At 47.8% G+C, this 27488-nt stretch overlaps 1 protein-coding gene across 1 annotated transcript in view; it reads right to left on the bottom strand.

Moving 5' to 3' along the window:
- The window catches only part of EPG5 (ectopic P-granules 5 autophagy tethering factor), a 63287-nt gene extending 40928 nt beyond the window's left edge, over positions 1–22359 (bottom strand). The window contains exons 1-18 of the mRNA XM_060280379.2: positions 22219–22359; positions 18236–19141; positions 16397–16643; positions 15146–15282; positions 14804–14911; positions 14052–14125; positions 11860–11968; positions 11661–11775; positions 10681–10831; positions 9311–9466; positions 8196–8353; positions 7332–7486; positions 6884–7024; positions 5219–5383; positions 3896–4015; positions 2851–3110; positions 1756–1896; positions 854–998 (exon numbers count right to left, since the gene is read on the bottom strand). Coding sequence (XP_060136362.1) covers positions 854–998; positions 1756–1896; positions 2851–3110; positions 3896–4015; positions 5219–5383; positions 6884–7024; positions 7332–7486; positions 8196–8353; positions 9311–9466; positions 10681–10831; positions 11661–11775; positions 11860–11968; positions 14052–14125; positions 14804–14911; positions 15146–15282; positions 16397–16643; positions 18236–19141; positions 22219–22275 — 3345 coding nt within the window. The 5' untranslated portion in view covers positions 22276–22359. The remainder of the gene's footprint in view (positions 1–853; positions 999–1755; positions 1897–2850; positions 3111–3895; positions 4016–5218; positions 5384–6883; positions 7025–7331; positions 7487–8195; positions 8354–9310; positions 9467–10680; positions 10832–11660; positions 11776–11859; positions 11969–14051; positions 14126–14803; positions 14912–15145; positions 15283–16396; positions 16644–18235; positions 19142–22218) is intronic.
- Between the last annotated feature and the right edge of the window lie 5129 nt (positions 22360–27488).

Here is a 27488-nt window from a genome sequence, read left to right as displayed (position 1 = left end):
CATAATACACAATTTGAAGATTGGATAAAATTATGGAAAATAAATTTAAAATTTACAGATTGTATATTGTTGAGGAATAATTACATGAAGATGATGTATAGATGGTATGTATCACTGGCCAAACTAGCAAAAATGTATAAAAATGAACAGAAGAAGTGCTGGAGATGTGAAGCTGGAGGTACTTTTTATCATATGTGGTGGGACTGTAAGAATGTAAAAACATATTGAGAAATGATATACAATGAATTGAAAAAAATGCTGAAAATAACGTTTGTCCAACAACCAGAAGCCTTCCTGTTAGGTATTCTAGGTCAAGATCTGCCGAAAGAGAAGAGGACATTACTTATGTGTGCTACTATGGCGGCGAGAATTTTGGTAGCACAAAACTGGAAGACTGGAGAAATTCCAACAAAAGAACAATGGCAAGAGAAACTGATGATTTATGCAGAAATGGCGAAACTGACGGAAGAGACTACGAGAAAAAGGACAACAGGGACTTTGAAAAAGCCTGGGAACCTTTTATAATATACTTTGCAGAAACAAAATAAGAACATTGACTTGATGGTAGGACTTAAATAAACATGCACATTTTCTCTTTGATATAGAACATTTAAAACAAAGAAGAAATGATATGGTGGACTGGTTGAAACAGCAGTATTTGATAAAGGGGTAATGGGAGCTGGGGGAAGCCCGGGAGGGAAGGGGTGAAGATGTGTAACATGTATGTTATTGATATGAGATGTTTGATCAAATAGAAAAGAAAGTTAATTTAAAAAATTAAAATTAATTTAAAAAATTAATTAAAAAAAATTAAAAAGAAGAAAAAGAAGCAGACATGCTTCTAGCTCCTGACCTGAATCATGCAGTTGAGCAGCTTGATGTTTTCACCGTAACTCGTCCCAGTTAAGTGCTGAGTGACTTTCTGCGTCACTTGCTGAGTCATCCCTTGGGGGACACCACTGTCCATCTGAAGGAACTGATAGAGGCAAGACAGAAACCTGGGGCGGGGGGAACACGACAAAGAACAAGTTGCCAATTTAGTTGCCAGGTCAAAAAGGTACAGTTGCCCCACTACCATTGTTAGAAACTGGGATACAAAAGCTAGGAGCCATATGGCTGCTGGGATCTGGATGGTCGCCTTTTTTTGTAGATAGATTGGGATTTCTTTTTTAAAGACAGATAGCAGTAAAAAAAAAAGTTCTTTCTTTCTTTGCTGCCAGATGATTCAGGGGGGTCTGCAAGGTAGCAGAGCAGCAAAAGACATGTATTTTGCTACCGCGCTACCCCGTAAAACAGCCGGTTTGCCCGGCAGCACAGCAGCAAAAAAAACCAAAACCCCTGCAGACCCCCCTGAATCACCCAGAGAAGCAGGCCAGGAAAGTGGAGGTGCTAGGCGCCAAAAGTGGCACCTGGACATATCGATCCTGTTGCAAAAGACCGGTTGCCAATTGCAAAATGCCCAGCTAATTTCAAACAAAATTCAACACCAACTCTCAGAAATGGCCCTCTGGCTGAGCTGCAAAAACCAGCCTGCCCTGTTTAATAAAAAATAATAATAATAGTATTTGTACCCCCATCCATCTGACTGGGTTGCCCCAGCCATTCTGAGCAACTTCCAGCATATTCGAAAACATAATAAAACATTAAACATTAAAAACTTTCCTATACCGGGCTGCCTTGAGATGCAAGAACAGCAGAATTTTGAAAGGATGGGTGGGGGATACAAGCAAGTCAGGCAGGCAGGCTTGGGCTTACTGTTCGTTCTTCAGCAGGTAATACTGGCACGGGTAGAACAACGGTAAGACTTTATCCAGCACGTGAACCACTGTTCGCAGATGCCGCGACTGCACCAAAACGCCCAGGAGTGGGATCCCCTCAGCACAGAACTTCTCAACGCTATCAAAGTGTAAGAAGAGGAAAACGTTTGTTAGCCATTGGACAAAATGATGACGGTAATAGCAGGCAGTAGGGTGATCTGCTCCGATGCCTGGCGGCTTCCAGGAAGCTGACCCAAATTCTTCTGAGGAGATTCCTGCCTCAAAGCTATTATGGGGAGACAGACAGGAAGATGCATTGCCCCCCCCCAATGATATTATGTGCTGTAAAATCTATCTTTGCTGTAAGTCGCTTGGAGACTTTCATATGACAAGCAACTACAGCCGTACCTTGGAAGCCGAACGCCTTGGCTCCCGAACAGATCGGCTCCCGAACGAAAGAAACCCGGAAGCGAGTTTCCGAACGATTTTCGGAAGACGAACATCCAGCGCGGCTTCCAATTGGCTGCAGGATGCTCCTGCAGCCAATCGGAAGCCGCACTTTGGTTTTCGAATGGTTCCGGGAGTCGAACGGGCTGCCAGGACACATTCCATTCAAAAACCAAGGTACCACTTTAGTAAGTTTAATAAATAAACAAATAAGCACGGGTAAGGGCCATTGCTCAGTGGCAGAGAATCTGATTTGCCTGAAGAAGATGCCAAGTTCCGTTCCCAGCATCGCCAGGCAGGCCTGGGATAGGCCCCTCCCTGAAACCCTGGAGAGCCATTGTCAGTCAGTCATACAGACCAATGGTCTGTCTCTGTCTAAGGTAGCTTCCTATGTTCCTGTGATGCCAGGTTTGGGGCAGGTCATCATAGTTTGGGGGGAAACAGCTTCACAGGCCAAATAAGCCCCACAGGCAAGAGGTTCCCCACCACCGCTGAGCCATGATTTCACTCCCTTCCCTCTGCTTTCTGGTTGACTGTGAACAAGCTGCAGGCCTGGGGGTGGGGGTGCATGTAAACCCAGAAATGCACTGCCGAGGAATGCCTGACCTGAACACAGAGGGCAAGGGAGAGTTCTCCTGGCACTCACCTATGCCCCACCGTTGTCATGGCCAATGCCAGGTAGCAGCCAATGGGGAGGCCCGACCGGACGGCCTTCAACAGGGGGTGAAACGTGGGCGATTCCGCCAGTTCGAGCGTCGCAGAGGAGACAGGAGTGGGAGGCCAGCCCTGCTGCATGCCGTAGTCGTTGGCGTGCAGTTTCAGCCTCAAAACCAGCCCCCAGGCCCATTGGTTGAAGGAGGTTTCAGGTGTCTCTCCGTAACGGACGACGCTGGCCAGGTAGGAGACCTAAACAAAGAGAGAGACAGGACTTCTGGTTTGTCTACACCAGGCATCCCCAAACTCGGCCCTCCAGGTGTTTTGGGACTACAATTCCCATCATCCCTGAGCACTGGTCCTGTTAGCTAGGGATGATGGGAGTTGTAGTCCCAAAACATCTGTAGGGCCGCAGTTTGGGGATGCCTGGTCTACACAGCCGCTTTAAGCGGTGCAAAGTCGCTTAGCATTGCTTTAAGCCTCACCGGTAGGGAAGATTGATGGGACTCCAACTCCCATCAGCACACCAGCACTGCTGATGGTCAGGAATGATGTGGGAATTGTAGTCAAGCAAAATCTGCATTGCCCACAGGCTTCCTCGCCCATGCTTTATCGACATTTACGAAAGGGTGGAGGGACCGAGGCAACAATTGCACAACCTTCCATCCAACAGAAGCGCAGGACAGTTTTTAAGCAACGGTTTACAGGAACCCAGCTTGTCGCTGCCTCCCCCAAAGCTAACAGGATTGTACTGTATAAAGAAGTATTATTATATGATGAACACACAAGAAGGATTTGACACTGTGAGCAATAGAAGGGATTAAAGATTACGGCAGTTTTGTTAAGGTTTAAAAGACAGAAGGCAGGGTGCAGCAGGGGGTGATAAATGGAAACACCATGGAAAAGCAGGTGAGAAGTTGGGGGGAAGTTTTTATTATGTATTGAAATTTATGTGTGAATTTTGGCAAACTTAATTTAAAAAACTTCAGGGCGAAAAAGCCAAGCTAACAGGAAGCATTCAAGGAAGGAGGGCATACCTGCTTGATGCTTTCAGAGATGAGCCCGCTGTACGGTTTCTGAGAGAGGTACTTCTGGTAAGCTTCTAAGACCATGAGCGCAACTTCAGCGTGGACCGCTGGGTCGAGATGAAGGCCACCCTGACAATGAATGATGTGCTTATTTCCAAGACATAGGCCTTAAATGTACAACCCTCCCATCACATCACAGTAAACTGTGGTCCCTGGGGCAGGTAAGTTTGTACAAGGGATTGTGGTCTGTCTTAGTCCCAATGAACTGAGGGCTGTTCTTGGCTTACTGAGCAGAGTCCCTTGAAGAGTAACAGCCCCGGCCCTGTTTCCTCTCTGCACTAGCAGGGAGAAGGCAAGGCAACCCAGAAAGGAGCATGCTGACATATAAACAGTGGTGGCTTGCAGAGGAATACCTGATGTCACCACTGTCTGTTTTCAGAGGCCAGGGGTTAATTTACTGCTCATTTGCAATGTGGATAAAAACTAGCCTTTTGTAGAAAGGTAAAATTTGCATTTGTTGCTCCGCCCGTTTCCGCTCTGTCCCCGCCCATCCACTGGCCTCACAAAATTGCCCATAAGAGAATGCAGCCCTCATGTAGAAAAGGGCTCTATGAAATCTGCACAAACCTTCCTATAGACTGAAACCAGGCTTTCCTTTGCTGATGCATTCATTAAAAGATTTTCTTTTGAGTTAGTAACCCTTTTAAAATATAAATAAAGATTATTTTAAAACAAACCAAAAAAAAGTAAAGGTAAAGGGCCCCCTGACCATCAGGTCCAGTCGTGTCCGACTCTGGGGTTGCGGCGCTCATCTCGCATTATTGGCCAAGGGAGCCGGCGTACAGCTTCCAGGTCATGTGGCCAGCATGACAAAGCCGCTTCTGGCAAACCAGAGCAGCGCACGGAAACACCGTTTACCTTCCCGCCAGAGCAGTATCTATTTATCTACTTGCACTTTGACATGCTTTCGAACTGCTAGGTTGGCAGGAGCTGGGACCGAGCAACGGGAGCTCACCCCGTCGCAGGGATTCGAACCGCCGACCTTCTGATCAGCAAGCCCTAGACTCTGTGGTTTAACCCACAGTGCCACCTGTGTCCCTGATGCATTCATTACGATGTAGCAAAAGCCTGTTTAAAGGAGCTTTTCACTCCTGCACAAGTGTGTGTGTGTTTGTGGGGCAAAGGGTGTCTTCAAAAATGGAGCCTGCCACCTGCAGTCCCTCCCCCCGCCCCGGCCCCCCGCCAAGTACCGGTATTAAAAATAACTGGAAATTTTAATGCATTGTTCAATTCACTGATTAAAAAGCTGCAGCCTTATTTCTCCACACGCACCTGCTCACAGAGTCCCCAGTTCAGCCCTTCCAGGATAATGCAGGCGAGCTTGTTCTCCACTTCGGTGAGGCTGTGATTCAGAAGCCAGTCGCGGATCAGGGCTACCTCGGATGAAGACGGCTTCCAGAGATGCATGGGCAGTTCTTTGAATAAATAAAGAGAAACCTAAGAAGGAAAAGGTGACAGGTATGTCGATGAAGATGCTGGAGTAGAACAACAACCGGGAAAAGATAGACATAACATTTTACGAGAAGAGGAAGAAACACCACAGACAAAATAATTCCCACACACAGGAAGAATAAGGATATAGTTGGAGTGCCTCACTTGTAGTTTTATAAAACACTTAATGTGTCAACACGAATAGAAGTTATTAATATTGCAGTTGTTGTATAAGGGATTATTATTATGACCGGAATGTAATAGAAATTAATGAGATTTTGGAACGCAGAAATAAAGAAAAGCAAAAAACCATCGATTCTAGCATGCAGGGGGCCACCTATATTACATAATTCGGTATTTGAACGATTGGTATTAGTCATTGTATTATAAATTGGTATTGTTATAATGAGGCTGCTATTGGAATGTAATTGAAAACTAATAAAAAATATTGTAATAAAAAAGACCACCTTAAAGGTCCAGTGAAGTCTTTTTCAACACTGTTGGGAGTGAGTAACCTTGCAAAAATAAAGGCTCTTAAAGCAACAGAATGGGAATCTTGGACCCGCTTACACAAGCCTCTGTTGGCATCCATCTATCTCAAGAGACAATGGAGTGTACCTCCGGGGGTGAAGTCAAACTGCTGTGTTAGCAGCACCGAAGTGAGCTCCCCAGGCGCAAGACTGGGCAGTGTGTCTGTAGGTCCTGGGCTGCCCAGACAACAAGACCCGCCTCTCAGCCTCACTGATGGGATCCAAAGGAAAGCAGAGCAAAACGTCTGGCACAAGCTTGGCTGCAGGAGTTGCCGGGAGGTGGCGAACAAGGCACCATCCAACCGTCTCAGGGACTCAGCTCCAGATTTGTGCAGGGTTTACCCCTTAGCCCAGGCATCCCCAAACTTTGGTCCTCCAGATGTTTTGGACTACAGTTCCCATCTTCCCCAACAACTGGTCCTGTTAGCTAGGGATCATGGGAGTTGTAGGCCAAAACATCTGGAGGGCCACAGTTTGGGGATGCCTGCCTTAGCCTTTTATTTTCCAAAATGTATCCTGCATGGCAGCGGAGGTTTAGGATGAGAGTTTTCATTATCCCACATGGGCTACTTTCCCGGGCTGCCGAGTCCCATCTGCCCCTTGGCTCTTATCAACAGTATGGGTTCTATGGCCCTTTGGTCCTCCAAGCTCCTATCTCCAACAAGGCTGTGCGTGTTCTGTGATTCAGAACATGCTTCTAGTCCCTCCTGTTTACCCAGATAAAAGCTGTAAGGTGTGCATTTGGGAGGTAGCAGGCGGTGAAATATCAGGGCATGGGTGAATGAGGTTTCCATCATTCAGAAGGTTAAGCCAAAGGTCCATGCTTTTCCCCTTCTGAACCAGAATAAACGCAAAACAACAGGGCTAGCATACAATTCTGGTGGGAGCATTTTAAGTCGCGGTCTGCACACGGCCAAAGGACATTCTCCATCCAGCTGTGTTCAGCAGCAGCAAAACAGTATGGCGTGGTTCTTACCATGCCGACCTTTTCAATGGTCTCTTTGACTCGGTCCAGAAGAACAGAGATCATGCTGGTGTGGACAGCGGTGATGGCGCCCAGGAGCTCCCGGCCAACCTTTGAGAAAGTCTCCCTTGTGGAAAGGCTGACGTAAGACACCTGGAGAAATACAGCGGTTTTAATTTCATTTTTAACCACTTGCCGGGGGCTTTCCCTGGTAAAACGCCATTTCTCAGCTAACAGCCTTGCTCAACCTCCGACAGACGAATGGCTGGCTGGGACCATGAAAAGGAGGCAGACACACAGCCGTCTCTTGGCACGTTTGGAGCAGAGGCAAGATTCGCACCAGGGGCTGCTTGCTTCGCAGCTCCGCCTCGCAGCTGCAGGGCGGAAGCCACTCACGGGTCAGAGCTTTCCGCCCAACACCGCAGCTCCCTCTCACCCTATCGAACTGCTCCTGGCTCACCTCATAGATCTCCAGCACGATGACTCTGACAAAGTCCTGGTCAGCATCATCGCGCTTCACCTGAGCCATCTGGGCAAACGTCGTCAGCAGGCAGATCTCCTCGGAGCCGTTCATCGACTGGAGATACTTCTCGAAATTCTCCAGGTGGGCTGGGTCTGCCGGTGGCAAAAGAGGGGGCTGGTTTTGTTTCAAGGGCAAAGATCTGAGGGCCTCCTTTTTTTTTATTCTACTCAGCAACAGCCAATGTAGTGAGCTCCAGATATTGTCTGACCGCAACACCCACCGTCCCTGACAAATGGCTGGGGCAGAGGGGAGATTTGCTTTATATCCCACCCATCTGGCTGGGTTTCCGCAGCCACTCTGGGCAGCTTACAGCGCATAAAAAATTGTTAGACATTAAAAATTTCCCAACAAAGTTTTCAGATGTTTTCTAAAAGTCAGATAGTTGTTTATTTCCAAATTGGCTACTGCTGCTGTGTTCTAAACAGACAGGGGCAGGGAGCCTAAATGGCTGCCCATCAAGATCTCTTCCTAGCGGCAAAGAATCAGGGGGTGGAAGCACACAAACGACTGTAAAAAAGGGAAAAAAGAAAAGCCATCTGCCTGAACCCCCAAAGCAGATCTACGCACCAGCCTTCAGAAGGTTACACAGAAGGGAATGTGGCCCTCAGCCCAAAAAAGATTCCCCAATGCTGCCCCACCACCATCACAGCAAGATGGATTCAGGAGGAATCAGAGCTTGCCTGCGTGACCACTTGCTTGGTCCCGGGACACCAGCCCTGACACATGACCACCCAAATATACCAGGCTGAAATCCTGCAAGCAAACACCCAAAGAAAGAAAGGGAGAAGTTCGAGACACTACCACTGAGTCTGTGTTTGCAGTCGGCCAGCTGCACCGCGGCGCATAGCTTCTCCAGGTTCTCACTTTCTGCGCAGTGCATGATGGAGAAGAGCTTCCAGAGCATGTTGCAGGACAGGGTCCCGTACGGCATCTCGGACATAAAGAGCCAGACCCCCAACCTGTTGGGAATGGGAAGACCAAACAGAAATGTTTTGGGCACAGGAACAACAACGATAATAATAATAATTTATTTTTACCCCACGCATCTGGCTTCCAGCAAAATATTATTCTGGCTAGGTTTCCCCAGCCACTCTGGGCGGCTTCCAGCAAAATATTAAAATACAATAATTCATCAAATATTAAAAGCTTCCCTAAACAGGGCTGCCTTCAGATGTCTTCTAAAAGTCAGATAGTTGTTTATCTCTGACATCTTGATGGGCGGGCGTTCCACAGGGTGGGCGCCGCTACTGAGAAGGTCCTCTGCCTGGTTCCCTGTAACTTCACTTCTTGCAGGGAGGGAACCACCAGAAGGCCCTCGGCGCTGGACCTCAGTGTCTGGGCAGAAAGATGGGGGTGGAGACGCTCCTTCAGGTATACTGGACTGAGGCCGTTTAGGGCTTGAAAGGTCAGCACCAACACTTTGAATTGTGCTCGGAAACGTCCTGGGAGCCAATGTAGGTCTTTCAGGACCGGTGTTATGTGGTCCTGGCGGCCACTTCCAGTCACCAGTCTAGCTGCCGCATTCTGAATTAGTTGTAGTTTCTGGGTCACCTTCAAAGGTAGCCCCACACAGAGCGCATTGCAGTAGTCCAAGCAAGAGATAACCAGAGCGTGCACCACTCTGGCAAGACAGTCTGCAGGCAGCTACCCTTGCTGCAAAGATGGAGAGGATTCTCAAGCCACTCACGTTGTCGGCTTTGGCACATCTCTCCTGCAGAGGAAATGCATAACCCTCTAACCTTGTCAATTAACTGCATGCTGAAAAGCTCTGATCAAAGCCATTTCCTTCCATGGCTTGAGGATCTGAGTTCCTGGCTTCTATCGGGTCCCACCTGACTTCACAGCTCTCTTCTCCTTGTTTCCAGCTAGAGGCAGCCTAGACTTCCCCACCCGCAGCATAGCCCCTCATTTCCTACCTTTTCGCTTTCAGGACTTGGAGCACAGCCCTCAGGAAGAGCTCATCAAATTCCACCTGCAGTTTCTCAACAGAGTAAGGGTGCATCTCGTAGCCGTAGCCTTTGGCCTGGCTGGCATACTGAGCCCAGTGGTCACTTACGTAGCAAAGCGTCATCCTAACAGCAGGAGGCGAGAGAGGGGGAACGGGGCGGGGGGGGAACAGGACAATGCGGAAAATCTGAATGTCTACAAATCATTTAAGAACATAAGAAAAGCCTTGCAGCCGGATCAGGCCAATGGTGCACTGTAGTCCGCCCTCCTGCTCTCACGGTGACCAACCATTGTGGACTCTCCTTCCTTGGAGGTTTTTAAGCAAAGGCTGGATGGCCATCCATCGTGGATGCTTGAGCTGAGATTCCTGAAATGCAAAGGATGGCCCTTGGGGGTCCCTGCCAACTCTACGATTTTCTGATTCTGTGATCTGTAAATAATGAGGATGATGCAACAGCTGCTGAACGACACATACAAAAGGCCCCTTTGGAAACCTGTAAAGAACCATAGGGAGCTGTTGCACGGCCCTCAGGCCCCTTCCGACTCTACAATCCTAATGTTTTGATTCTAAAAAAGGCAAAGGACCCCTGGACGGTTAAGTCCAGTCAAAGGCGACTATGTGGTTGTGGTGCTCATCTCGCTTTCAGGCCGAGGGAGCCGGCGTTTGTCCACAGACAGCTTTCCGGGTCATGTGGCCAGCAGGACTAAACCGCTTCTGGTGCAACGGAACACCATGACAGAAACCAGAGCGCACGGAAACGCCGTTTACCTTCCCGCTGTAGCGGTACCTATTTATCTACTTGCACTGGTGTGCTTTCAAACTGCTAGGTGGCAGGAGCTGGGACAGAGCAACAGGAGCTCACCCCGTCACAGGGATTCGAACTGCCAACCTTCCGATTGGCAAGCACAAGAGGCTCAGTGGATTAGACCACAGCGCCACCCGTGTGGACCTGTGCCTAGAAAGCATGGGGCAAAAGGAAAGTGTAGATGAGTCTTGGTGTTGCCCTTGTAGGACTCAGCAGAGAGGAGGATGGGGACGAAGCCAGAATCAGTTGGCTCTGCCTGTTGCTGGATGACACCACCTCCACACCAGGCCCCACAGCACAAAAGGCAAGTTCCCTTGCACACAGATGCTCACCTGACATCTGCTGCTGCACACAAAGATCTATACATCAGGGCGCTAATCTAACGCTGGCAGAAGAACAAAATCGCTCAGGTGTTTCCTTTGGAGCAAAACGGCAATTTCAAAACTGGGATGGGATGCCGAGGCGAGCTGGGCAAACAGCGACCCCCACAATCCCATGGTGGCCAAGAAGGGGCGTCTGCTGCTGCTCCTTACCTGATGAGGTGGCCGATTCGTTTCACAAACTGCCTGTAGCGGGCTCTGTTGAAGGTTTCCAGTCCCACGGCAAGAAGTTCCACTAAAGAGTTTGCAAACGCAAAGACCTTCATCATCTCTTGCGGTGTTGTCTTCTCAGGAACGTAGATGCCTTCGCGACAGATAAAATATATCAGGTGGCAAGGGGGAGAATTAGCATGTTATCAATAAAGTCCTGTTGAAACTGGAATATAGTTCAGACTATGGCAAGTGTGCTGCTGTCATATATATTCCAGCATTTCTTATTTCTCCATTTCATTTCACTTTTAATTTGTATACTGCCTTTCTACATTACTACACACAAGGTAGTTTGCAGCGCCGAAATATACAGCACACCTTGTAATAATCTGATCCAAAACAAAAAGTCATGATAAAACATAACTTTAAAACGGAACGACCGGAATCAAATAAAGTAATATCCAATAATCTATTAGAATATAATAGTACACAGTAAAATTAACTCTCGAAACATCAGCAAATAACAACTAAACTGAAATTCACTCTTAACAATTACAATAAATAATTGCTAAATTAAAAATAACTGCAAGTCATCATGCATAAAATACCACGATACATGCAAAACCGTGTAAAAGGATCAAATTGAGAAACGAAGACACGCCACTTATAAAATTATTATTTAAACAATAAATCTTAACCTCTGTCCTAGTTATAGGTGCCAGTCTTAGTAAACTAGGCTCACTCCTGTTCCCAACCTACTAAGGAGGAACACAGGAAGCTGCCTTGCACAGAGTCCGAATGTTGATTCCTCTTAGTCTACACTGACTGCCAGTGGCTCCTTCAGGGTTTCAGACAGGGGTCTTTCTCCCCAGGCCTATGTGGAGATTGAACCTGAGGACTATCCCTCTATACCAGCTCCTTCAGTTGACATTCCACACCGTATCCATACTGCCCGATGCACATCCCTTGGGGACTTCGCTCACCTTTAGAATCAAACCCGAGGATGTGCTGGAAGAGTTCGTGAAAGGGGAACTGGGACAGAAGCGCGATCAAGTCGTCTTCCAGGAGGAGGACCCAGCTAGTCTCAGAATCTTCGTCCTAGGACAAAAGACACCACTGCGTCAAGAGGCTGCATTTCCCGCTGTCCCGTAAGTGCACAGCGCCCTCTCTCTTAAAAGGTACCTCTTCTCCTCCTTCATCCACCAGAGTCCAGTTCCCAGATTCCTGCCCGGATGAGGAAGACGCCTTCTGTTCGCTCGGTTTCATGTGGCACATGAACTCCGCTCGATTTCTGCAAATCGCAAAATGCAGCAGGCCGTGAAAATTGGATCAAAGAGACCAAAAGAGGGGGAGGAGGTTCTGTCCTTGCGGACTAGCGTTCTAAGGAGGGGCAAGGGAGAGGGGAGAGCAAAGCCAGGAGTTATCGATTGCTTCAGCGCCCCCCTCTTGCAGCTGACCCAACTGCAAACACCAGCAGGCCGAAAGGGAAGATGAGTCACAAGGAATGGGCTTCTCTTGCGCTTGATCCAGAAGCAGCGGTTAGGGCAGAATTCTGCAGCGCGATGGCTGGCAGGTGTGAGGCCTTGTGAGCATAAAGCACCTGTGCTCAGAAATCTGCACTGTTTGTTGATTTGCTACTGGACCAGGTTCAAGTGCTACTGTTAGTATACAAAACCCTTAACAGTTTCCAATAGACCGGAAAAGACTTTTTAGGTATGTGACAACAGCTGCATGGATGTTACTAGCCCAAAGATGGAAAGAAGAAATAATCCCAACTAGGCTAGGGAAGAACGGCAAGCCAAGCTGCTGGACTATGCCAAAATGGGGGAAATTTACAATTTACCTAAGAGACCATTGTAAGCAAATTAAAACTTCAGCTGGACTTTAAGACTCACTTGTAATGTGACGGAAACTATGGACAATTTGGGGAAATAGGAACTGTGGAGAACAGAATGAAATGTAGTTTTAAATACAACAACAACAACAACAACAACAACAACAACAACAACAACAATTTATTATTTATACCCCGCCCGTCTGGCTGGGTTTCCCCAGCCACTCTGGGTGGCTTCCAACAGAATATTAAAATACAATAATCTATTAAACATTAAAAGCTTCCCTAAACAGGGCTGCCTTCAGATGTCTCCTAAAAGTCTGGTAGTTGTTTTTCTCTTTGACATCTGATGGGAGGGCGTTCTACAGGGCGGGTGCCACTACCGAGAAGGCCCTCTGCCTGGTTCCCTGCAACTTGGCTTCTCGCAGCGAGGGAACCACCAGAAGGCCCTCAGCACTGGACCCATGTAGGGAATGGGGAGAAGTAAGGAGATTCAGAGAATCTCACGAGACGATTATACAAACTTTTCGTTTGTAAATATGTATTGGTAAAAAAAAAAAGCAAAATTGGGGGGGGGCAATTTGGGGCCATTTTTCCTATCACCCTACCCCATAGGTGTCCACCTGATCGCTTCGATCAGTGGAACTGGCACTATGCCAGATGCCACATTAAGACCCGTTTTGCATTTTTAAGAACTTGATCTTTAAGCCTGGCAAAACCTCCACTTTGGAACTCCCTGCCTATTGATATCAGGCACTGTGCTCTTTTGGGATCCTGCTAAATACACTTTGGTTTAGGCAAGCCTACCCAGATGTTTAGAAAGTTGATGTGAGTCTTAATGGCTTTTCAACCTATTGTTATTTAAACTTTCCAAATGTCTTGCCTTATTTCCGTTAATTCCTCTTAGTGATTTTTTTTTTGCCTTATCTTTTTTGTTAACCGCTTTGAGGTTTGCTGCTGTTGTTTTTTTACAATCAAGTGGTAACTACGTTTTATGAAATAAACAAACAAGGCAGCTGTCAGGAGCAACAAGACACGGTTGCTGGATGGGAGTGAAAAAAGGTAAGAGGACCAGAGGATGGATGAAAGGAATGTGGGTCTAAGGGAAGGTGGGATGGAGCCTGGTTCAGAGAAGGCTAAAGAACAGAGGACGCCAAAGGAGGAAGAAGGAAGTCAAGTTATACAAAGAGGAGAAGGCAGGGCAGCAAATGCCCTGTGTGGCTTTGGGACTGACTTGCGCACTGGGTACAGAACCAGTAAGATAAATCCTGTGATGAGGAGGATCCAGCTCTTTCTCAGAAGCTAGGGATTTGTCAGGAATGCTCAGAGCATGCTCTGAAGACTCTTATTACAAGGGGAACATCGCAAACTGTCCTGTATAAATCCAGTTTGACATTTTGTGGGTAGCTATGAGGTTACCTGCACAGGGGAAAATAACTTTTTTTGCTTGGGTTTTGGAGCACATCTTCCCTGCACAGTGCTAAGCAGGATAACACCCCTAGCACCGCGGAGAGGAAGTGAGGCTCTTTTGTATACTTACTTGGCAGGAGACATCAGCAAAGCAAGGGACTGCATGAAGTGAAAGAGCCCCGAGGGGTTATCCAAAATCCGAATCTGAAAGCAAACAAGAAATTGAATGAGGGATTTAAAAAAAAAGAAAAAGTGCTACTCAAACTCAGGTGTCTGGGAAATCAAGATCAAAATGCAACCGACACATCCAATTTATGGAGATGCAGGTGGGGAAACGGTTTCCACAAGAGCCGAGGTGAGATGCTCAAAGGCAGATAAACACAAAACGAGCTCTGAGAGATTAGAATATGCAGGAAAATATGTTGGTGCAGCCCATCCCAGACTGCGTCATTTCAGACCTCAGGTAGAGAGAATTCTACTTTTAATGCTCCCTAAGATGAAACACACCAGCCTGTGAAAACAAGCATGTAAAGGGGCAAGAGAAGGCTAAACTGCTTTTCCCTTTTAAAAAAAGGCTAGCCTTTGCACATTCAAATTTCAAACATGCTGGTATTACCGCTCTTCATCCGAGGATCACCCCCTGACCATCTATAATGGTATAGCCCTAGAACAATGACATTTGTCCTCCTGCCCCCCCCCTTTAAAAGGTTTCACTCATCTGCAAACTGTAACCCCCTTTGTGGTTTGGCACCTCAGTTTGGGGCATTCTGTGGGACAAGCCCTCCCACACCTGCCTCCCAAAGTGGAACTAACTGCCCAAGTGACAGCGAGATCTGGGTCCCCAGGACATCCCCATAAGAAGGAAAGATTAAACATCCACACCTGAATGAAAGGAACAGCCCACTTGCTAACTCCGGCTGGGCAGCGGAGGATGTGGTTTAAGAGGAAAATGTGGTCCCCTGGACAGCCAACCTTTTGCAAGACGGACACCTGGAGCGACAGGAGACAATTTTAAAGGCAGTTAAGGGAGGGAAGGACTGCAAAGCCAGAGTTAAGACACATCTCTTAAAATCGAAACATACTGAAAGCTCCCCATTCCAGACCCTCTTCTCCTTGCATTGCTATTCTTGACTTCCTTTTGCTAGGTCAATTGGGGAATAGTATAGATATAAGGATTGCCCTAGGACCAGATTTAGGGTAGATCTGACTCGCTCTGTTTCTCACCAGCCTCTGCAGCCAGGAGAGCACGTCGCTCTCAAACTGAGGATCCTCAACGACCCTGCGTGTGAAACTGAAAAGGACACTGATGCATTCCTTCAAGGGACCCACATCCAAGGAAACATTTTCAGTCTGTTTAAGAACTGCAAATGAGGAGAGAAGAAAAAGGATTAAACAACCTCATAGTTGGGGTGAAATAATGCAGAGTTCTTGGACAGTGTTCTCGAAGCTACGAACATGTGTTTGACCAAACTGCGGGAGGCAGTGCAAGACAGGAGTGCCTGCCGTGCTATGGTCCATGGGGTCACGAAGAGTCGGACACCACTAAACAACAATGGAGAGTACTGGACATTTGCTAGGAAGCCTGCACTGGGTTTGAAACCTTGCCTAGCCATGAGGAGGCCTGCGCCGAGTGGCCGCTTCTTATTGATGGACTGATTTCATTTATATTCCAGCTTTTCTCCACAAAAGATGGGGTGGCCCACACAGTTCTCCCCCTCCTCGTTTAATCCCCACCATAACCCTATGAGGTCGGTTAGGGTAAGGCTAGCGAGGGGAGAAGCCGCCCAGAGTGTCCAGGGCAGCCCAGCCAGATGGGCGGGGTACAAACAATAAAAGTATTTAAATTGTTACAAGGTCACCCAGTGAGCTTCATGGCAGAGTGGGGATCTGAACCCTGGTCTCCCAGGTCCTGGTCTGACTCTGGCAGTTGTAAAGGGGTGGGAATGGGATAACCGTCACCCCACTGGGGGATTTGGGGGCAGAAGTCGTACCTTCTGGAACGGATTACGTTCAAGAACCAAGGTACGACTGCAGTCCCCCTCCTTCGCTAGAGAGAGCACACAATTGCAGGGTTGCATGCGCACACATGGATGTTCTCAGCAGCCACACACTACTGCCTATGTGCCCAGAGCATGAGAAGCTGCAAAACAGGATCCCCGCCTCCATTTTCACAAAGGGGTTCTATGTCAACACCCCAATACGTATGTCACAGCCCCTTCTCTCACACACTGTGTGGATAGTGAGGGCAGGGTGAGCAAAAATAGCCCCACAAACCCATCGTGCATTGCCAGAACGTACAAGAGGGTAGTCTGAACCTCCCTAGAATCAAGCACGTCAAATGAGTGAATGTGCTTCGCTCGCGTGATTTATGCAGGTTGCAGAACGGGAGCGGGATTCTGCCGCTTTCCGCACACAGCGTCCCTGATGCTCCCTGCCCATGGGGAGTTAATTGGAATATAACTCGGATACACACACCTGGTGGCGGCTGCTGCTGAATGCCCACAGACCTCAGCGAGGAAGAGCGGCTGAGAAGCCGGTAGATGTAAGACTCCACCTGCAGGCGGGACAACACAGACGTGTACAAGTGCAAGGCCAGCGTCTGGTGCACCTGCTCAGCCTGGGCTTCAAAGAGCCTCTTCAGGTCGCCCAAAGCACCTTCGTTCATCTCGACCGTCTGGTAGCGATGGTGGCCGTACACTTTGCACTGATCAGCACAGACGCCCTGCAAAGGACGCAATAAAGTTGCATGTTCAAAATGAGGAGTTAAGGCCGTCCTTTTAATAATTTTAAGTTAAGCGACCTTGTTGCACAATTCGATCTCCTAACATGACTTTTTCAATGTATTGTGGCATTTTGGGTATCACAAGTTTTTACTAATTATGGTGATTGCAACTGCTGAGAGTGAATTTCTCTACAATTATTTGTTGAAATTCTGAGAGTTAATTTTGTTGTGCGCTATTATACCCTGATGGGTCACTACATATTACTTTATTTGATAGGTTAAGAACCCTAATTTTTTTATTATTGATTTATTTGTACCGGATCAGTTTGCTATTAAGATGTGTGGCCTTGTATATTTTGTCGATTTCACAGGTCGCGAACCGCCCTGTGTATAATAATATAGAAAGGCACATTTATTTAACTGTGTTTATATCCCAGATTTCTCTCCAGAGAAACACACAGTTCTGGCCCTCCTCATTTAACTAAACCCCAGAACAACAACCCTGTGAGGTTGGCTAGGCTGACAGGCAGCAACTGGTCCAGTGGGGATTCAAACCCTGGTCTCCGAGGTCTTAGTCTGACACTCTAACCCAGTGTTTCCCAAACTTGGGACTCCAGCTTTTGGGGGGAGTACAACTCCTATCATCCGTAGCTAGGAGAACCAGTGGTCAGCTTGGTTGGGAACCATAGTCCAAAAACAGCTGGAGACCCAAGTTTGGGAAACACTTCTGTAAAAAAGGTAAGAAAAGGTAAAGGACCCCTGGATGGTTAAGTCCAGTTAAAGGTGACTATGGGGTTGTGGCGCTCATCTCGCTTTCAGGCCAAGGGAGCTGGTGTTTGTCCACAGACAGCTTTCCAGGTCATCTGGCCAGCTTCTAAACCTAAACCGCTTCTGGAACACCGTGACGGAAACCAGATCGCACGGAAATGCAGTTTACCTTCCCGCCTCAGTGGTACCTATTTATCTACTTGCACTGGTGTGCTTTCGAACTGCTACGTTGGCAGGAGCTGGGACAAAACAACAGGAGCTCACTCGTGGGTATTCGAACCACTGACCTTCCGATCGGCAAGCCCAAGAGGCTCAGTGGTTTAGACCACAGCGCCACCTGCGTCCCATGCCACTAACCACTACGCCACACTGGATCTCTGATTTTTTATAAAATGTTACATCTCCGGAGGGCTGACCCACCTGATTTTCCACGAACGTATGGTGGACGCAGGTGGCGCTGTGGGTTAAACCAAGGAGCCTAGGGCTTGCTGATCAGAAGGTCGGCGGTTTGAACCCCGCGACGGGGTGAGCTCGGTCCCAGCTCCTGCCAACCTAGCAGTTCAAAAGCACATCAAAGTGCAAGTAGATAAATAGGTACCGCTACAGCGAGAAGGTAAACAGTGTTTCCGTGTGCTGCTCTGGTTCGCCAGAAGCAGCTTTGTCATGCTGGCCACATGACCTGGAAGCTGTACGCCGGCTCCCTCAGCCAATAATGCGAGATGAGCGCTGCAACCCCAGAGTCATGACTGCACCTAATGGTCAGGGGTCCCTTTACCTTTACCTTTTATGAACCAGTTTTTAGAAACAAGCTTCGGTTACCCCACCTGGATGGGCTGCTGCTCGTCCTTGAAAGTCCACAGGCGGCTCCTGGCGCTCTGGCAATCCAAGGCAATGGTTTGCAGCGCCGCCTCGGCGAGGAGCAGCTGCTTGCGGCATCGCCAGTAGTTCAGCAGCAGCTCAAAGAACTCGTGCCCGTCCTGGTGCGCCACAGTCCCAAACTCTTCCACGTAGGCGTTGACGTTCTCCAGCCAGGAGCAGGGCTCAAAGACCTTCAGCTGCTCTCGGGTGAAAGGCAACAGCTCCGGCTCTGCCAGGATCTCGGGGTACAGCCTCTCCTTCGGTTTGATGGGAGCAATTGCCGCCACCGCCAGCCTCTCCCTGAACAGCTCGAGTGGGAGATCTGGATAGAGCATTTTGGGAGCGGACTTCTGAACCTGCTCTCCGACCTCTTTGCTAGGGACACAGATTGCGGGAAGAGCCTCTTCTGAAGGATGGGAAACAGACTGTTTGTCACTGCGTACAGTCTCAGTCTCTGGGTCCTGCGCACTCCCCAGCAAAGAAGGCATGCAAGGAGCATTGCTTTCTGACAGGTCGCAGGGTGCCATTTCCCTAGCGACTGCTTCAGCGAGACTCTGAGGACTGGCTGGGTTTCCCCCAATACTTTTCTCCTCCTGCAAATCTCTGCCTGCAAATTCTTCCACCTGGATCGGGGGCTCCGATGGGGCAGTTTCTGGAGATCCTTCATTTTCTACAGTTACCGCACTTGGTGGGACATCGCAGGAATCCGCCACGCTTTCTCTCTCTTTGGCTTCGTTATGGAGCCTGAGCTCTGGAAGGAGTTCTCCCTGGGTGTCACAGGACTGAGATGGTTCTTCTCCTTCTCTAACTGAATCTGGAAGAGACAGCTGAGAGGAGACTCTCTCCTCCTCTTCGCTTTTTTTCTTTTTTTCCTAGTGGAAAGAATTGGGGGGGGGGAGAGAGCAACACTGAAGAATGAGATTTGAGGAACAAAAGACCCATAGGAACATAAGACGGTCCCTTATGGGGAGTAAGGACATTGATCCATCTAGCTCAGCAATGCCCACACTGACTGGTAGAAACTACCTGGGATTTCAGACAAAAGGCATTCCCTGTCTCACCTAGAGATACCAGGGGTTGATCCTGGGATCTTGTGTATGCAAAGGAGATGCTCTACTACTGAAGGAGTTGCTCAATCACACACAGAGATAGAGATAGATGATAGATAGATGATAGATAGATAGATAGATAGATAGATAGATAGATAGATAGATATCCTGATCTACAGACCCAGAGGAAGACTCGTGGGAGTGACTGGGTGCAAGGATACCAAAGAAGAATGCCAAAAAACACCAAAGTGATCGGTATACCTGATGGAGCGTCTCCACCCCCCATTGTTCAGCCTGGACACAGAAGTGAGGCTACAGCGAACCAAGCAGAGGGCCTTCTCAGTAGTGGCACCCGCCCTGTGGAACGCCCTCCCATCACATGTCAAAGAGAAAAACAACTATCTGACTTTTAGAAGACATCTGAAGGCAGCCCTGTTTAGGTTAGTTTTTAATGTTTGATGTTTTATCAAGTTTTTAGTATTCTGTTGGGGGCTGCCCAGAGTGGCTGGGGAAACCCAGCCAGATGGGCAGGGTATAAATAATAAATATATTATATTATTATTATTATTATTATTATTATTATCATTATTATTATTATTATTATTATTAACATCTATTAAAGAAGGTATAGACTTATAGCGAAACAGCCTGTCAGTTCTCCTAGCTTTTGCTGCCAGGAGCTGCCTTGTCTGCCCCTAAGGAAATATTTATGCATTCTTTAGACAGCAAAGAAGCATACATCATTTCACCTGACTAAATGAGGGCATAGGTGCCAAATACCCAAACCTTACAGATAGCTCCCCTTTTCTGAGCTCAGAGCTCAGCACCTCAAGTCCCACAAGGTAACATCAAAGCAATACAAGTAGCCTATATCAAAGCCAGTGAATATAAACATATATGAGCTCACTGCTACAACTATTACCAACCCACCCCCCTTTTACTTAAGTACACCTTTAAATTGATGTTTTGTTTAGAGTGTTTCGTCCCTTTAGAGTCTATCGCCTGTGTGCGTTCCCCTGCTGCAATCTGTTCTTTTATGGCTTGTTAGAGCTGGGTTGTGTGTGTGTTTGTGTGTTCGAGTCTTGTTGTATTTTTAATGTTTTTACTGCAAGCCACCTTGAAGCTGTTGTGACAGGCGAGATAAAAATACCAACAACAAACAACCTCTTGCCAGAAGTGTTTGGCTTGCCACTTCATGGAACACTTCCCCAACTAACGAAAGCGCTTTCTGGAAGGGGGGGGGGGGAGATGAGGAACCTAAAATGCTGAATGCGAGCCAAGAGCCGAAGGAAATGCCATGTGAGAGTCACGTTATTCCCAAGACTCGAGGTTAACTAATGCCACAGATTGAGTTTTTGCCAAACTGGTACCCTGCTGGTACACTGGCTGGGGCTGATAGGAGAATAGCCCAAAACATCTGCAAGATGCCAGCTTGGCAAAGGATGCCACAGATCACGCTGCCTCTGACAGTCATATGTGAGCATATCTGACCTCATTTTTTCTTTTCTTTTCCAGCAGCAAAATAACGCTTGTCCTCAAAGGCCAGGAAGGGAAACCTTAAAAAGCAGCCATAGCATTTCAACAAAAAATCCAGGGTGTGTCCATCAGATTCTGAAGGATACAAGCTCCCTTGTCCTCCCTTGAAGGATACAAGCTCCCTCAAGGGGCGGTTTTGCTTGTCAACAGCCTAAATGGAGCCTCCTTGCCTAAAGACAGTCTACCTGCAGAATAACTAAATGAAGCCTCCCTGTTTAGAGAATGAGTCTCCCTGTGTGCCACCTGAATTGAGAGCTCCCTCACCCCACTTCCTGAGAGGCAGTCTACCTCTGTTATACCTACACAGAGCCTCCCTACCGAGAAGCAGTCTGCCTGTGAGCCGCCTGAATGGAACAAAGCTTGCTGACAGGCAGTCTACCTGTATGATAGTTGAGAGGCAGCCTACAAAATACCTAAATGGAACCTCCAGTATCGAGAAACGGACCACCTAAGTGGAACCTCTCCATTGAAAGGCAGCCTACCTGCAAGAAGCCTTAATGGAGCAGCCCCTATTGGTAAACTACCAGCCGCCTAAATAGATCCTTCCCACTGAGAGGCAGTCTACCTGTGTGATGCCTTAATAGAGCTTCTGCTATCAAAAAAATAGTCTACCCGTAAGAAGTCTTAATGAAGCATCCCCTAATAAGAAACAGTCTACCTCCAAAATGCCTTAGTGGAGCTTCCCTGCTAAGAGGCAGCCTACCTGCGAGATGCCTTAATAGAGCCTCCCCCTGTCAAAAAAAAAAAAGGCAGTCAGCCTCTAGAACAGTGTTTCCCAACCTTGTGCCTCCAGATGTTTTGGGACTACAACTCCCATCATCCCTAGCTAGCAAGACCAGTGGTCAGGAATGATGGGAATTGTAGTCCGAAAACATCTGGAGGCACAAGGTTGGGAAACACTGCTCTAGAACACATAAATGGAGCCCCCTCTAGCCAGGAGCAGCCTACCTGTGAGATGCCTTAATGGAGTCCCACCCACCCCCAACATCAGAAAGGCAGGCAGCCTCTGAAATACCTAAATGCAGTCTCTTCTGTAAAGCAGCAGTCTACCTGCGAGAAGCCTCAGTGGAGCCTCCCTGCTAGGGAGCAGTCTACCTGTGAGATGTCTTAATGACGCCTCCCCTAATGAGAAACAGTCTACCTGCAGAATGCCTCAGTGGATCCTCCCTGCCAAGAGGCAGTCTACCTGTGAGATGCCTTAATTGATTTCCCTCCCACCCACCCACCCAAAAGGCGGCCAGCCTCTGAAATACCTAAGTGAAGCCTCTCCTGTATAGCAGCAATGGAGCCTCCCCGCCGAGAGGCAGTCTACCTGCGAGGTGACAAGGCGCCTGCCTCCCTCCCTCGCTCGCTCCCCGGGTTACCTTGGTCCTTCCCCGGCTGCTCCTCGGCCTGCTCCGGGGCTTCACGGCCTCCGCCATGTCGCCCTCCGACGACCAGGCAGGGTCTCCGTTCCTCCCTCCCCTCCTTCCTTCTCTAGTGTTGTTGCTCTGGTCTCCCGCCGCGTCACGTGGGCGCGAGACCACGCCTCCCCGGCGTACCGTAGAGATAAGAAGAGAAGAATTTTAGAGTGATACTTCCATACACAATTAGAACCACGCCGAAAGTGCGGTTTTTCGTCCTCCCCCCCCCCATTGCTTTCTTATTTGCTTGTGTTGCTTTTCTCACCCCGCACCTCCGGGCTGCAACCAGGAAGCCTAGCCTCCAAGTCGAGTCACGGCGCCCGCTCTACATTTTTAGTACATCTACGGCCACTCTCATTTCCGCCAATCGCTGCCGAGCGAGACGCGGAAGCGACGGGCGGCGAAGATAAAAGGGGGCGAAATAGCGCTAGGAGAAGGGGACGACAGAGGACGAGATGGTTGGACAGTGTTCTCGAAGCTACGAACATGAGTTTGACCAAACTGCGGGAGGCAGTGGAAGACAGGAGTGCCTGGCGTGCTATGGTCCATGGGGTCACGAAGAGTCGGACACGACTAAACAACAACAACATAGCGCCCGCGGTTCCGGCGATCTGTTCGCAGCAGCGACATCTGGCGGCGTGGGGTGGGAATGGCAATTCTATGAAGGTGTATAACGGCGGCGATTACTGTGTTCCCTGCTATGTTGTTCTGCAAAAAAAAAAAAAAGAATAAGCAATGTCGAAGGCTGCGAGTCGTGCCTTTAGTTGTTGTTTAGTCGTTTAGTCGTGTCCGACTCTTCGTGACCCCATGGACCATAGCACGCCAGGCACTCCTGTCTTGCACTGCCTCCCGCAGTTTGGTCAAACTCATGTTCGTAGCTTCGAGAACACTATCCAACCATCTTGTCCTCTGTCGTCCCCTTCTCCTAGTGCCCTCAATCTTTCCCAACATCAGGGTCTTTTCCAAGGATTCTTCTCTTCTCATGAGGTGGCCAAAGTATTGGAGCCTCAGCTTCACGATCCGTCCTTCCAGGGAGCACTCAGGGCTGATTTCCTTAAGAATGGATAGGTTTGATCTTCTTGCAGTCCATGGGACTCTCAAGAGTCTCCTCCAGCACCATAATTCAAAAGCATCAATTCTTCGGCGATCAGCCTTCTTTATGGTCCAACTCTCACTTCCATACATCACTACTGGGAAAACCATAGCTTTAACTATACGGACCTTTGTCGGCAAGGTGATGTCTCTGCTTTTTAAGATGCTGTCTAGGTTTGTCATTGCTTTTCTCCCAAGAAGCAGGCGTCTTTTAATTTCGTGACTGCTGTCACCATCTGCAGTGATCAAGGAGCCCAAGAAAGTAAAATCTCTCACTGCCTCCATTTCTTCCCCTTCTATTTGCCAGGAGGTGATGGGACCAGTGGCCATGATCTTGGTTTTTTTGATGTTGAGCTTCAGACCATATTTTGCGCTCTCCTCTTTCACCCTCATTAAAAGGTTCTTTAATTCCTCCTCGCTTTCTGCCATCAAGGTTGTGTCATCTGCATATCTGAGGTTGTTGATATTTCTTCCAGCAATCTTAATTCCGGCTTGGGATTCATCTAGTCCAGCCTTTCGCATGATGAATTCTGCATATAAGTTAAATAAGCAGGGAGACAATATACAACCTTGTCGTACTCCTTTCCCAATTTTGAACCAATCAGTTGTTCCATATCCAGTTCTAACTGTAGCTTCTTGTCCCACATAGAGATTTCTCAGGAGACAGATGAGGTGATCAGGCACTCCCATTTCTTTAAGAACTTGCCATAGTTTGCTGTGGTCGACACAGTCAAAGGCTTTTGCATAGTCAATGAAGCAGAAGTAGACGTTTTTCTGGAACTCTCTAGCTTTCTCCATAATCCAGCGCATGTTTGCTATTTGGTCTCTGGTTCCTCTGCCCTTTCGAAATCCAGCTTGCACTTCTGGGAGTTCTCGGTCCACATACTGCCTAAGCCTGCCTTGTAGAATTTTAAGCATAACCTTGCTAGCGTGTGAAATGAGCGCAATTGTGCGGTAGTTGGAGCATTCTTTGGCACTGCCCTTCTTTGGAATTGGGATGTAGACTGATCTTCTCCAATCCTCTGGCCATTGCTGAGTTTTCCAAACTTGCTGGCATATTGGGTGTAGCACCTTAACAGCATCATCTTTTAAAATTTTAAACAGTTCAGCTGGAATATCATCACTTCCACTGGCCTTGTTATTAGCAATGCTTTCTAAGGCCCATTTGACTTCACTCTCCAAGATGTCTGGCTCAAGGTCAGCAACCACACTACCTGAGGTGTACGAGACCTCCATATCTTTCTGGTATAATTCCTCTGTGTATTCTTGCCACCTCTTCTTGATGTCTTCTGCTTCTGTTAGGTCCTTACCACTTTTGTCCTTGATTATGGTAATCTTTGTACGAAATGTTCCTTTCATATCTCCAATTTTCTTGAACAGATCTCTGGTTTTCCCCATTCTATTGTTTTCCTCTATTTCTTTGCATTGCTCATTTAAGAAGACCCTCTTGTCTCTCCTTGCTGTTTTTTGGAAATCTGCATTCAGTTTCCTGTATCTTTCCCTATCTCCCTTGCATTTTGCTTGCCTCCTCTCCTCCGCTATTTGTAAGGCCTCGTTGGACAGCCATTTTGCTTTCTTGCATTTCCTTTTCCTTGGGATGGTTTTCATTGCTGCCTCCTGTATAATGTTACGAGCCTCCATCCATAGTTCTTCAGGCACTCTGTCCACCAAATCTAAATCCTTAAACCTGTTCCTCACTTCCACTGTGTATTCATAAGGGATTTGATTCAGATTGTATCTTACTGGCCCAGTGGTTTTTCCTACTTTCTTCAGTTTAAGCTGGAATTTTGCTATAAGAAGCTGATGATCTGAGTTACAGTCAGCTCCAGGTCTTGTTTTTGCTGACTGTATGGAGCTTCTCCATCTTTGGCTGCAGAGAATATAATCAATCTGATTTCGATGCTGTCCATTTGGTGATATCCATGTGTAGAGTCGTCTCTTGTGTTGTTGGAATAGAGTGTTTGTGATGACCAGCTTGTTCTCTTGACAGAACTCTATTAGCCTTTGCCCTGCTTCATTTTGAACTCCAAGGCCAAACTTGCCAGTTGTTCCTTTTATCTCTTGATTCCCTACTTTAGCATTCCAGTCCCCAGTAATGAGAAGAACATCCTTCTTTGGTGTCATTTCTAGAAGGTGTTGTAGGTCTTCATAGAATTGGTCAATTTCACTTTCTTCAGCACCGGTAGTTGGTGCATAAACTTGGATTACTGTGATGTTAAAAGGTCTGCCTTGGATTCGTATCGAGATCATTCTGTCATTTTTGAGATTGCATCCCATTACAGCTTTTGCCACTCTTTTGTTGACTATGAGGGCCACTCCATTTCTGCTACAGGATTCCTGCCCACAGTAGTAGATATGATAGTCATCCGAACTGAATTCGCCCATTCCCTTCCATTTTAGTTCACTGATGCCCAGGATGTCGATATTTATTCTTGTCATCTCATTTTTGACCACATGCAGCTTACCTCCACTCATAGTTCTTACATTCCAGGTTCCTATGCAATATTTTTCTTTACAGCATCGGACTTTCCTTTCGCTTCCAGGCATATCCGCAACTGAGCGTCCTTTCGGCTTTGGCCCAGCCGCTTCATCAGCTCTGAATCTACTTGTACTTGTCCTCCGCTCTTCCTCAGTAGCATGTTGGACGCCTTCCGACCTGAGGGGCTCATCTTCCAGCGTCATAACTTTTATATGCCTGTTGTCTTTGTCCATGGAGTTTTCTTGGCAGGGATACTGGAGTGGCTTGCCAGTTCCTTCTCCAGGTGGATCACGTTTAGTCAAAACTCTCCACTATGACCTGTCCATCTTGGGTGGCCCTGCATGGCATAGCTCATAGCTTCTCTGAGTTATTCAAGCCCCTTCGCCACGACAAGGCATTGATCCATGAAGGGGTCGTGCCTTTAGACTTTATAACTAATCTCCTTGTAATCTTAGATATGCATGTGAGAAAGGGTTGACTGATTAGAATACTTAGTGCAGGAAAGGAAACTGCACGTGCCCAGAGACAAGACTGAGACGCAGTGTTATAGCAGCATCTTAAAACAAATCTCAGCCTAGGCTCAAAATTAAAACTATCCACTTTTTAAAATATTTTTTTACAATTAAGCTGCATAGAATTTTTTATGACATTTATTGCAATGACTGGCAAAGGATTATTTTGGGAAGTTGCACAGGGGCCAATGAGCACAGGCATTTTTGCACTTTTTATTTTATGTCCTCTCATTTCCAAAGTGCCCATGAAAAAATGTGGAATGAGGAGGGGTGGCGAAGTGTGAGAAGTCAGTGATTTGGAGGAGAACATAAAATGGACAGCAGAGAATCGGTGGAAGTGCAGAAAGCTTGCTGTCCACATTAACTCTCATGAGTTGGCTGGGTGCAAAGGAGTGGGGGGGAGGAACCAGCTGGGGAACCCCCAAGGCCACCCCCAGGGAAAGAAGGCTCGGAGTCAGGGGATTGGGGGTGGGTCAATGTTGAGTGGTCAGAGGGAGAAGCCTGGGAGGAGGGAAAGTGTCGGAAGCTGAAGGGGCAACAGGGCTTAGTGAGCTGGAAGAGTCTGTGGCAGAGAGCAGTGCAGACCCTGAAGCTGGAGAGGAGGCAGAGTTGAGGCAGGCTGCTAAAAACCCAGGGAGTCTCCCCCTCCTGCTGCAACCAGCTCCCCTCCTCGCTGGTCTCCCAGAACATGCGGAGAAATGAAGAGTGGAGATTGATTGTGTGCACAGTCTCCAGTTGCTTGGGAATAAACCCTGGAGAGGAAGGGACTTAGGCAGCGGTGGGAAGGCTGTCCTCACAGCTGCAAGACCTACTCGGGAAGAGTTGCAGTGATCACTAGGGCCTGTGCTGCTTGGGTTGTTTTGAATAGAGAGTTAACTTCATGGACACTGTTGCTTTTTAAATTGCTGACCTATAGCTGACACTGTTCCTGACATATTCTTCCATTTATTGCTCCTTCAGCCACCCATTAGGTAGAGCAGGTGGTGTTATAAACAAAATCTGCCCTTATTCCCTTTATGGGGTACACAGGAGCCCTTGTAGAGTCCTTTGTAGGTTCTCCATCTGTAGGAGAAAATAACAGAGGCCAGCCAAAGAATATTGAGAAGCAAAGCAGCTAGTAAGTCTGATCTTTAACAGGGTGCTCCCTC

This window comes from Zootoca vivipara, chromosome 10, assembly GCF_965207765.1.
Source record: "Zootoca vivipara chromosome 10, rZooViv2.hap1.1, whole genome shotgun sequence".
NCBI lineage: Eukaryota > Metazoa > Chordata > Lepidosauria > Squamata > Lacertidae > Zootoca > Zootoca vivipara.
The sequence above is the reverse complement of the archived record's forward strand: the minus strand, read 5'-3'. Positions and strand labels throughout refer to the sequence as shown.